Raw genomic sequence first — 12500 nt, forward strand, 5'->3', positions numbered from 1 at the left:
GTCCGCTCCTGGCCTCTAACCCCGCTGTGTATCACAATATTGAAAAGGCTATAACATCGGTTACTACTACTTCTGCTACTGCTCCTACTGCGCCTGCTACTGCGGCGCCTACTACTCCTGCTACTACTTGTAAACATTGTGTGAAGTACCAGAGCTCCGGTAACAACAACAGCAACAATAACAACAACAACAGTGGCAATGCGAATAACCGGATTTTTGCTAACGAGAATGGGGGAGGAGGGAGTAGGGGACCCCCTCTCCCCCCTCCTAACCCCCCTCCCCCTCGCCCCCCTCCGGTCCCTGTCCTACCTTTAAATGCGAGAGGTAAGTGTGTGTGTGTGTGTGTGTGTGTTTGGGGTGTGTGTGTGTGTGTTTGGGGTGTGTGTGTATGTGTGTGTGTGTTTGGGGTGTGTGTGTATGTGTGTGTGTGTTTGGGGTGTGTGTGTATGTGTGTGTGTGTTTGGGGTGTGTGTGTGTGTGTGTGTGTGTGTGTGTGTGTTTACGTTTCCAATATTCCCTCCTCTTCTTCCTCTTCTTATTCTTCATCTATATCTTCCTCCTCCTCTTCTCTTCCTTCTAATCCATGTTCCAATCTTCCTCTCCTAATCTTCCCATCCTTCCTTCCTCTTCAGTTTTATCTTCCTCCTCCTCCTCCTAATCTTTCCCTTCCTTCCTTCTCTTCCTTCCAGTCCCTCCTCCTCCTCTTCCTAATCTTTCCTTCTAATCCATGTTCCAATCCTCCCTCCTCCTCCTAATCTTCCCCTACCTTCCAATCCATGTTCCAATCTTCCCTCCTCCTCCTCCTAATCTTCCCCTTCCTCCCTTCTCTTCCTTCCAGTCCATGCTCCAATCTTCCTCTCCTCCTCCTCTTCTTCCTCCTCTTCTTCCTTCTCCTCCTGCTCTTCCTAATCTTTCCCTTCCTTCTCTTCCTCTCCTCCTCCTCCTCCTAATCTTTCCTCCCTTCTAATACATGTTCCAATCTTCCCTCCTCTCACCTCCTCCTCTTCTTCCTCATCTTTATTTTCCTCCTCCTCCTAATCTTCCCTTCCTCCCTTCTCTTCCTTCCAATCCATGCTCCAATCTTCCCTCCTCCTCCTCCTCCTCCTAATCTTTCCTTCCTCTTCCTTCCAATCTTCCTCCTCCTCCTCCTCCTCCTAATCTTTCCTTCCTTCCAATCTTTCTCCTCATAATCTTTCCCTTCTCTTCCTTCCAATCCATGCTCCAATCATCCCTCCTCCTCCTCCTCCTCGCTCTATCTGATTGACCACCTAATGTCCTAATGACCTTACCTGACCTTGTGTGTGTGTGTGTGTGTGTGTGTGTTTGTTTGTTTTTCATTTCTTCTGTGTTTTTTTATTTCTTTATTTTCCTCATTTTCTCTTCCTCCTCTTCCTCCTCCTCCTCTCTCTTCTTCTCGTCCATCTTAATCTTCTTCTTTATTATGCTTTATTTTCTTCTTCTTCCTCTTCTTCTCTTCGTGTGTGTGTGTGTGTGTGTGCGTGTGTGTGTAATCTAATTCTTCCAAATGGACCGTATTAAACCTACTCTCTCTCTCTCTCTCTCTCTCTCTCTCTCTCTCTCTCTCTCTCTCTAGGCCTACTACATCTTGTCTTTAAAAGGGTTAGGCCTAAGAGAGAGAGAGAGAGAGAAGAAGAAGAAGATACACACACACACACACACACACACACACACACACACACACACACACACACACACACGGTTTATCTGTTACGTAAGTGTGTGTGTGTGTGTGTGTGTGTTTGATAAGCCATATCCTCTCCTTCTTCTTCTACTTCTACTACTACTACTACTACTACTACTACTACTACTTCTGCTGCTGTGTGTGTGTGTGTGTGTGTGTGTGTGTGTGTGTGTGTGTGTTTGATAAGCCATATCCTCTCCTTCTTCTTCTACTTCTACTACTACTACTACTACTACTACTACTACTTCTGCTGCTGTGTGTGTGTGTATGTTTGATAAGCCATATCCTCTCCTTCTTCTTCTTCTACTTCTACTACTACTACTACTACTACTACTACTACTACTACTACTACTTCTGCTGCTGCTGTGTGTGTGTGTGTGTGTGTGTGTGTGTGTGTGTGTGCGCCCCCCTTCTTCCATCCTCCTCCTCCTCCTCTCCTCCTCCTCCTCCTCCTCCTTTTCTTCCTATTATTATTATCATTATTATTATTTTTATTTTTTATTGATGAAGTTTAAATGTAGGTCAAGGCCTCTCTCTCTCTCTCTCTCTCTCTCTCTCTCTCTCTCTCTCTCTCTCTCTCTCTCTCTCTCTCTCTCTCTCTCTCTGACGTTCGTGTGTGTGTGTGTGTGTGTGTGTGTGTGTGTGTGTGTGTTATGCCTTATCCATTATTATTATTATTATTATTATTATTATTATTATTATTATTTACAAAGTGTTTTAATCTTTCTTCTCTAACCTAACTTCTCTATTATTTCTCTATACAATCTTTAGATATCTTTTTTTCCCTTCCCTTTTTCGTTTATCAATATTTCTTTTCTTTTTCTATCTTTATCCTATCTTTCCTTTCTTCCTTTTCTCCTTCTTTCCTTCTTTCTTTGCCCAAGTTCACACACATTTGGCAAGGCTTTCGTAGGAGTTCAGGGCATTTCCAGGGGTAGTTTCATGACCCTGGTGGTAGTGTGACCCTTCCTCTGTACCATGAATCTAAAACAACACACATTTGACAAGGCTTTCGTAGGTGTTCAGGGGATTTCCAGGGGTAGTTTCATGGAATGCTAGCTGCTATGTACCGTCGGCTGCTATGTACCGGCTCCTATGTACCACTGCTTTGGCTTATATGTACCATTGTTGGGCTGCTATGTACCGGCTCCTATGTACCACTGCTTTGGCTTATATGTACCAAACAAGGCTGTTATGTACCAGATACCTAGTAGGAAGATAAAATATTTATTATAAGAAAAAATTAAAAACACATGATATGAAAGTAATGAAACTTCATTAAAAGATAACACAAAAGCATAAACATATTAAAACTGCATACAATAATACTATTTGCTGTGAAATTGCTGTACCACATAAGCGGTGGAAGCACTTGTTGCATCCGTCACAGATAGGGGCTTCCTGTCTAGGGCAAACACACAATCCACATCCTGAGCAAAGGAAAAGTGCTGATGCCATGGTAGTGCTGATGCCATGGTAGTGCTGATGCCATGGTAGTATAAAAAGGATAACTGAAGTTAGGAAGCAAATACTGAGCAAGTTCACTGGAGTTTCGAAGCAAACAGTGAGTAGATCCACTGGAGTTCCCAAGTTGCCCTTTTCGAAGCAAATAATGAGCAGAGCTCTATTTGCTCTATTCTCTATTTCTGTGGCGAGCAAATAAACATTATTATTAATTATATTAATAATAATGTTACATAGCTATAATCATGGTACATAGCAGCCATGGATGGTACATAGCAGCCAGGGATGGTACATAGCAGCCGGTGGTACATAGCAGCCAACGGTACATAGAGGCCTGTTACGGTTTCATGGCCCTGGTGGTAGTGTGACCCTTCCTCTGTACAGTGAACCTAAACGAACACTCATTTGACAAGGCTTTCGTAGGATTTTAAGGCATTTCCAGGGGTAGTTTCATGGCCCTGGTGGTAGTGTGACCCTTCCTCTGTACCATGAACCTAAACGAACACTCATTTGACAAGGCTTTCGTAGGATTTTAAGGCATTTCCAGGGGTAGTTTCATGGCCCTGGTGAAAGTCAGGGGTCATATTGTCAAGTTTGCGTTAAAATATGTGAAAAAGTAGACATGAATTAGCGTGAACCTGTGAATCCATAGTTATATATGTCGGATGTCAACAAACCGAGTCTTAGTACGCTTACTCGTTCTTAAGTACTTAATATCATGTACTTGTTCTTAAGCTTGTAGTCGGGGTCAAGAGTTCCTTAGCGCGAGTACTGGGACCTGAATCCATTGTTACATATGTCGGATGTCAACAAACCGAGTCTTACTTCGCTTACTCGTTCTTAAGTACTTAATATCATGTACTTGTTCTTAAGCTTGTAGTCGGGGTCAAGAGTTCCTTAGCGCGAGTACTGGGACCTGAATCCATTGTTACATATGTCGGATGTCAACAAACCGAGTCTAATTTCGCTTACTCGTTCTTAAGTACTTAATATCATGTACTTGTTCTTAAGCTTGCAGTCGGGGTCAAGAGTTCCTTAGCGCGAGTACTGGGACCTGAATCCATTATGTATGTCGGATGTCAACAAACCGAGTCTTACTTTGTTTACTCGTTCTTAAGTACTTAATATCATGTACTTGTTCTTATGGTTGTAGTCGGGGTCAAGAGTTCCTTAGTGCGAGTACCTGAATCCATTGTTATATATGTCGGATATCAACAAACCGAGTCTTACTTCGTTTACTCGTTCTTAAGTACTTAATATCATGTACTTGTTCTTATGCTTGCAGTCGGGGTCAAGAGTTCCTTAGCGCGAGTACTCGGACCTGAATCCATTGTTATATATGTCGGATGTCAACAAACCGAGTCTTACTTCGCTTACTCGTTCTTAAGTACTTAATATCATGTACTTGTTCTTATGCTTGTAGTCGGGGTCAAGAGTTCCTTAGTGCGAGTACTGGGACCTGAATCCATAGTTTATATGTCGGATGTCAATAAACCGAGTCTTACTACGCTTACTCGTTCTTAAGTACTTAATATCATGTACTTGTTATTATGCTTGCAGTCGGGGTCAAGAGTTCCTTAGCGCGAGTACTGGGACCTGAATCCATTGTTATATACCTATGTCGGATGTCAACAAACCGAGTCTAACTACGCTTACTCGTTCTTAAGTACTTAATATCATGTACTTGTTCTTATGCTTGCAGTCGGGGTCAAGAGTTCCTTAGTGCGAGTACTCGGACCTGAATCCATTGTTATATATGTCGGATGTCAACAAACCGAGTCTTACTACGCTTACTCGTTCTTAAGTACTTAATATCATGTACTTGTTCTTAAGCTTGTAGTCGGGGTCAAGAGTTCCTTAGCACGAGTACTGGGACCTGAATCCATTGTTATATATGTATGTCGGATCTCAACAAACCGAGTCTTACTACGCTTACTCGTTCTTAAGTACTTAATATCATGTACTTGTTCTTAAGCTTGCAGTCGGGGTCAAGAGTTCCTTAGCGCGAGTACCTGAATCCATTGTTATATATGTCGGATGTCAACAAACCGAGTCTTACTTCGCTTACTCGTTCTTAAGTACTTAATATCATGTACTTGTTCTTAAGCTTGTAGTCGGGGTCAGGAGTTCCTTAGCGCGAGTACTGGGACCTGAATCCATTGTTATATATGTCGGATGTCAACAAACCGAGTCTTACTTTGTTTACTCGTTCTTAAGTACTTAATATCATGTACTTGTTCTTAAGCTTGCAGTCGGGGTCAAGAGTTCCTTAGCGCGAGTACTGGGACCTGAATCCATTGTTATATATGTCGGATGTCAACAAACCGAGTCTAACTACGCTTACTCGTTCTTAAGTACTTAATATCATGTACTTGTTCTTAAGCTTGCAGTCGGGGTCAAGAGTTCCTTAGCGCGAGTACCTGAATCCATTGTTATATATGTCGGATGTCAACAAACCGAGTCTTACTTCGCTTACTCGTTCTTAAGTACTTAATATCATGTACTTGTTCTTAAGCTTGCAGTCGGGGTCAAGAGTTCCTTAGCGCGAGTACCTGAATCCATTGTTATATATGTCGGATGTCAACAAACCGAGTCTTACTTCGCTTACTCGTTCTTAAGTACTTAATATCATGTACTTGTTCTTATGCTTGCAGTCGGGGTCAAGAGTTCCTTAGCGCGAGTACTCGGACCTGAATCCATTGTTATATAAGTCGGATATCAACAAACCGAGTCTTACTACGCTTACTCGTTCTTAAGTACTTAATATCATGTACTTGTTCTTATGCTTGTAGTCGGGGTCAAGAGTTCCTTAGCGCGAGTACTCGGACCTGAATCCATTGTTATATAAGTCGGATATCAACAAACCGAGTCTTACTACGCTTACTCGTTCTTAAGTACTTAATATCATGTACTTGTTCTTATGCTTGCAGTCGGGGTCAAGAGTTCCTTAGCACGAGTACTGGGACCTGAATCCACTGTTATAAATGTCGGATGTCAACAAACCGAGTCTTAGTACGCTTACTCGTTCTTAAGTACTTAATATCATGTACTTGTTCTTAAGCTTGCAGTCGGGGTCAAGAGTTTATTAGCTCGTGTACTCGAGCTCCAAGTCCCCAACAAATTTACGAGTAGAGCAAAAAATGCCATCGTGTGTGTGATGATTGAACCACCAGGGTGAGGTTCTGACAAGGGTGTGTCCAAGCTTGACCCCGGGGTGAGGTGGCGGCTTGGCAATTTGACACTTGACAAAAACAGAAAAGCAGAAAAAAATCAAGATTAAATCAGTAGAAGTATTTGCACTTATATTACAATACTGTATAGAAGTTCTCGTATTTGGAGTCGAGCTCAGCTATAGAATTAAGTATTTGTACCCGCACTCGGATTCGTGATACCGCTATGCAAACGTTGTGAACTCGAGTGCAAAAACTATACCGTACCTGAACCCAAGCCTGATTCTCACACGCTCCCGTCCCTCACATGAACCATTTCCACAGGCCGAAAAGATTATACGTCGTGTTCTATTGAGTTAACGTAGATTTGTGTTATAGTGGTATGGTCAAACTACCCCTGGAAATACCCCAAACCACCTACGAAAGCCTTGCCAAAGATTATACGTCGTTTTCTAATGAGTTAACGTAGATTTGTGTTATAGTGATATGGTCAAACTACCCCTGGAAATACCCCAAACCTCCCACGAAAGCCTTGCCAAAGATTATACGTCGTGTTCTTGTGAGTTAACGTAGATTTGTGTTATAGAGGTGGGTTCAAACTACCCATGGAAATACCCCAAACCTCCTACGAAAGCCTTGCCAAAGATTATACGTCGTGTTCTTAAGAGTTAACGTAGATTTGTGTTATAGTGGTGGGGTCAAACTACCCCTGGAAATACCCCAAACTCCTACGAAAGCCTTGCCAAAGATTATACGTCGTGTTCTTAAGAGTTAACGTAGATTTGTGTTATAGTGATATGGTCAAACTACCCCTGGAAATACCCCAAACTCCTACGAAAGCCTTGGCAAAGATTATACGTCGTGTTCTTGTGAGTTAACGTAGATTTGTGTTATAGTGGTATGGTCAAACTACCCCTGGAAATACCCCAAACTCCTACGAAAGCCTTGGCAAAGATTATACGTCGTGTTCTTAAAAGTTAATGTAGATTTGTGTTATAGTGGTGGGGTTAAACTACCCCTGGAAATACCCCAAACCTCCTACGAAAGCCTTGGCAAAGATTATACGTCGTGTTCTTGTGAGTTAACGTAGATTTGTGTTACAGTGGTATGGTCAAACTACCCCTGGAAATACCCCAAACCTCCTACGAAAGCCTTGGCAAAGATTATACGTCGTGTTCTTATGAGTTAACGTAGATTTGTGTTATAGTGATATGGTCAAACTACCCCTGGAAATACCCCAAACTCCTACGAAAGCCTTGCCAAAGATTATACGTCGTGTTCTTATGAGTTAACGTAGATTTGTGTTATAGTGGTATGGTCAAACTACCCCTGGAAATACCCCAAACTCCTACGAAAGCCTTGCCAAAGATTATACGTCGTGTTCTTAAGAGTTAATGTAGATTTGTGTTATAGTGATATGGTCAAACTACCCCTGGAAATACCCCAAACTCCTACGAAAGCCTTGGCAAAGATTATACGTCGTGTTCTTATGAGTTAACGTAGATTTGTGTTTTAGTGGTGGGGTCAAACTACCCCTGGAAATACCCCAAACCTCCCACGAATGTGTGAACTTGGGCGCCGAAATGTTCAAGAAAATGACCCTATTGACCTTATTTTCTAATGGAATTGACCTTATTCTCTTATGTTCTTAGGGAAGTGACCTTATCTTCTTGTGTTCTTATATAGGAAGTGACCTTATTTTCTTGTGTTCTTATATAGGAAGTGACCTTATTTTCTTGTGTTCTTATATAGGAAGTGACCTTATTTCCTTGTGTTCTAATATAGGAAGTGACCTTATTTTCTTGTGTTCTTATATAGGAAGTGACCTTATTTTCTTGTGTTCTTATATAGGAAGTGACCTTATTTCCTTGTGTTCTAATATAGGAAGTGACCTTATTGAACCTGAGAGAACAAACTAGCGTTAACTAATAGAGTTTACTAAGCCATACAAATACATTTACTAGGATTACTAGGATATTCGTATACATTGACTAGGCTATAGGACGTGTTTAGTGACCTGGCTATGTATGTCAACACACCTAGAACTTGACCTTTATTAATTCTACAGTAAAGGACACGGCTCAAGGTCATAAATACGATACATAAATAAATCCCGCTCATCACTACTATAAAAGAAAGTTCAAATGGATGGTCAAAAGAGAGGTCAATTTCGGGTTGCACAGAAATGCGTGGGTCGCAAAAGGTCAACTAAACGGAGGTCAATTTCTATTTACGAAGATAAGAAAGAAAAGGTCAATTCCTATAAGAACAGAAATTAAGGTCAGTTCCATAAGAACATTAGAAAATAAGGTCACTTCCATAAGAACATAAGGTCAATTCCATAAGAAAATAAGGTCAGTAAGGTCAAGGTTACTTCCTATATAAGAACAGAAAATAAGGTCACTTACCTAAGAACATAAGGAAATAAGGTCCCTTCCATAAGAACACAAGAAAATAAGGTCAATAAGGTCACTTCCTATATAAGAACACAAGGAAATAAGGTCAGTAAGGTCACTTCCTATATAAGAACACAAGGAAATAAGGTCAATAAGGTCACTTCCTATTTAAAAACATCAGAAAATAAGGTCACTTCCATAAGAACAAGAAAATAAGGTCAATAAGGTCACTTCCTATATAAGAACATCAGAAAATAAGGTCACTTCCATAAGAACAAGAAAATAAGGTCAGTAAGGTCACTTCCATGAGAACAAGAAAATAAGGTCAGTAAGGTCACTTCCTATATAAGAACATCAGAAAATAAGGTCACTTCCATGAGAACAAGAAAGTAAGGTCAGTAAGGTCACTTCCTATATAAGAACATCAGAAAATAAGGTCACTTCCATAAGAACATAAGAAAGTAAGGTCACTTCCCATATAAGAACGTAAGGAGTCTGCAAAATTCCGGGTGGCAGCTGTTTTGGAATGAGGTCAAATTGGGTTGTATTTACATATATTTAAAACTGTAATTATAATGTATCTTATCGTTTGCTAATGTATTTTGTTGTATTAAGCATTGATGTGTATTAATTAACGGCTTGCTTAGTTGGACTGGGTAGCGGGCATTTTTATTATTATTATTATTATTATTATTATTATTATTATTATTATTATTATTATTATTATTATTATTATTGTTATTTGCCCCTTGAACTGTTTCCTTTGGTGAATAGCGTTTTTTTTTTCATTATTGTATATATAGTTTATTATTATTATTATTATTATTATTATTATTATTGTTATTTGCCTTTTGAACTGTTTCCTTTGGTGAATAGCGTTTTTTTTTTCATTATTGTATATATATTTTATTATTATTATTATTATTATTATTATTATTATTGTTATTTGCCCCTTGAACTGTTTCCTTTGGTGAATAGCGTTTTTTTTTTTCATTATTGTATATATATTTTATTATTATTATTATTATTATTATTATTATTATTATTATTATTATTATTATTATTATTTCCCCTTTTGAACTGTTTCCTTTGGTGAATAGCGTTTTTTTTTTCATTATTGTATATATATTTTATTATTATTATTATTATTATTATTATTATTATTATTATTATTATTATTATTGTTATTTGCCCCTTGAACCGTTTCCTTTGGTGAATAGCGGTTTTTTTTTCATTATTGTATATATATTTTATTATTATTATTATTATTATTATTATTATTATTATTATTATTGTTATTTGCCCCTTGAACTGTTTCCTTTGGTGAATAGCGTTTTTTTTTTTCATTATTGTATATATATTTTATTATTATTATTATTATTATTATTATTATTATTATTATTATTATTATTATTTCCCCTTTTGAACTTTTCTTTGCTGTAAACACACACAAAAAAACTCAAAGAAATTCACGGTTTACGACAATATGGAAATGTTAACATAAACCTACACCAATTTCTTTATATCGAGATCGTACTTAAGCTAAAACTGTAATTCTAAATGTGTTGACTCGGTATCGTTTATAATTACCATAACATATATTGGAGGGGAAATCCTGAGTTAGCAAATAAGCCTTGAATCATGTTAGTTGCTACCAGATTTTATTAAGAGATGGACTTTACTGCCCCAACACATTAATGCTATATATCTTGACTCAGTATCGTTTATAATTGGCGTAACATATATTAGAAGGGAAATCCTGAGTTAGCAAATAAGCCTTGAATCATGTTAGTTGCTACCAGATTTTATAAGAGATGGATTTTACTGCGCCAAAACATTAATGCTATATATCTTGACTTGTTATCGTTTCTATTTGGCACAACATATACTTGATTGGAGGAGGAGGAAGGAAGGAAAGAAGGAAAAAAAATGTGTCTCTTTAGGTTCACGGTACAGAGGAAAGGTCACACTACCACCAGGGTCATGAAACTACCCCTGGAAATGCCCACAACTCCCACGAAAGCCTTGTCAAATGTGTGTTTCTTTAGGTTCACGGTACAGAGGAAGGGTCACACTACCACCTGGGTCATGAAACTACCCCTGGAAATGCCCACAACTCCCACGAAAGCCTTGTTGAATGTGTGTTTCTTTAGGTTCATGGTACAGAGGAAGGGTCACACTACCACCTGGGTCATAAAACTACCCCTGGAAATGCCCACAACTCCCACGAAAGCCTTGTCAAATGTGTGTTTCTTTAGGTTCATGGTACAGAGGAAGGGTCACACTACCACCTGGGTCATGAAACTACCCCTGGAAATGCCCACAACTCCCACGAAAGCCTTGTCAAATGTGTGTTTCTTTCGGTTCACGGTACAGAGGAAGGGTCACACTACCACCAGGGTCATAAAACTACCCCTGGAAATGCCCACAACTCCCACGAAAGCCTTGTTGAATGTGTGTTTCTTTAGGTTCACGGTACAGAGGAAGGGTCACACTACCACCTGGGTCATGAAACTACCCCTGGAAATGCCCACAACTCCCACGAAAGCCTTGTCAAATGTGTGTTTCTTTAGGTTCACGGTACAGAGGAAGGGTCACACTACCACCAGGGTCATAAAACTACCCCTGGAAATGCCCACAACTCCCACGAAAGCCTTGTTAAATGTATTTCTTTAGGTTCACGGTACAGAGGAAGGGTTGTGTTATGAGCCTGGTGATAGTTTGACAAGGCTTTGGTGGAGGTTGTGTTAGTGTGTCCATGGGTAGTGTTATGAGCCTGGTGATAGTTTGACAAGGCTTTGGTGGAGGTTGTGTTAGTGTGTCCATGGGTAGTGTTATGAGCCTGGTGATAGTTTGACAAGGCTTTGGTGGAGGTTGTGTTAGTGTGTCCATGGGTAGTGTTATGAGCCTGGTGATAGTTTGACAAGGCTTTGGTGGAGGTTGTGTTAGTGTGTCCATGGGTAGTGTTATGAGCCTGGTGATAGTTTGACAAGGCTTTGGTGGAGGTTGTGTTAGTGTGTCCATGGGTAGTGTTATGAGCCTGGTTATAGTTTGACAAGGCTTCTGTAGATGGTTATTCTTAATTATAACGTTTATTATTATTATTATTATTATTATTATTATTATTATTATTATTATTATTATTAAGAAACGAAGTAAAAATATATATAATGTTCTGATATATATTTCTCCTCTCCTCCCTTCTCCCTCCTCTCCCCTATCTCTCCCACCCCTCCCATCTTCTCTCCCTTTTCTCCAATCTTTCCTCCATCTCTCCAGCACCCCAAAACCCCTCCTCTTTCCCTCCATCCCCTCCTTTTCCCTCCCCAAACCTCACCAACCCACTAACATATTACCTCAGTTTCCTCCCCTCTCCCTCCTCTCCCCTTTCTCTCCCAGCCTTCCCCTCCTCCCCACCTCTTCCTCAACCCTTCCCCCATCACCCCATACCTCCATAAGCACCCCAGACCCCATACAGTCTTAGATATCACCCTATTTATTCACCCTTTTCAAAACACACACCCCATCTCAGTTCCCCTCTCATTTTTCTCTCTCCCTTCCCTCCCCTTTCTCTCCCAGCCTTCCCCTCCTCCCCACCTCTTCCTTAACCCTTCCCCCATCACCCCATAAGCACCCCAGACCCCATACAGCCTTAGATATCACCCTATTTATTCACCCTTTTCAAAACACACACCCCATCTCAGTTCCCCTCTCACTTTTCTCTCTCCCTTCCCTCCCCTTTCTCTCCCAGCCTTCCCCTCCTCCCCA

General features: G+C 40.2%; 1 protein-coding gene and 1 long non-coding RNA gene across 3 annotated transcripts in view; one reads left to right on the forward strand and one right to left on the reverse strand.

Moving 5' to 3' along the window:
• Positions 1–12500, forward strand: part of LOC126988575 (serine/threonine-protein kinase pim-1-like) — a 19437-nt gene that overhangs the window by 146 nt on the left and 6791 nt on the right. Inside the window, exon 1 of the mRNA XM_050846908.1 lies at positions 1–324. This exon is cut by the window's left edge and continues 146 nt beyond it. Within this exon, the coding sequence (XP_050702865.1) occupies positions 1–324 (324 nt within the window). The remainder of the gene's footprint in view (positions 325–12500) is intronic.
• Positions 5299–7926, reverse strand: LOC126988577 (uncharacterized). 2 transcript variants are annotated; one of them, XR_007742257.1, is made up of 3 exons: positions 7476–7926; positions 6265–6854; positions 5299–5586 (listed from the first exon to the last, which is right to left on the reverse strand). It is a non-coding gene; the product is annotated as an uncharacterized LOC126988577 (long non-coding RNA). The 2 variants fall into 2 exon arrangements; XR_007742256.1 differs by having other exon boundaries at positions 7372–7926.

This window comes from Eriocheir sinensis, chromosome 69 (assembly GCF_024679095.1).
Source record: "Eriocheir sinensis breed Jianghai 21 chromosome 69, ASM2467909v1, whole genome shotgun sequence".
Taxonomy (NCBI): domain Eukaryota; kingdom Metazoa; phylum Arthropoda; class Malacostraca; order Decapoda; family Varunidae; genus Eriocheir; species Eriocheir sinensis.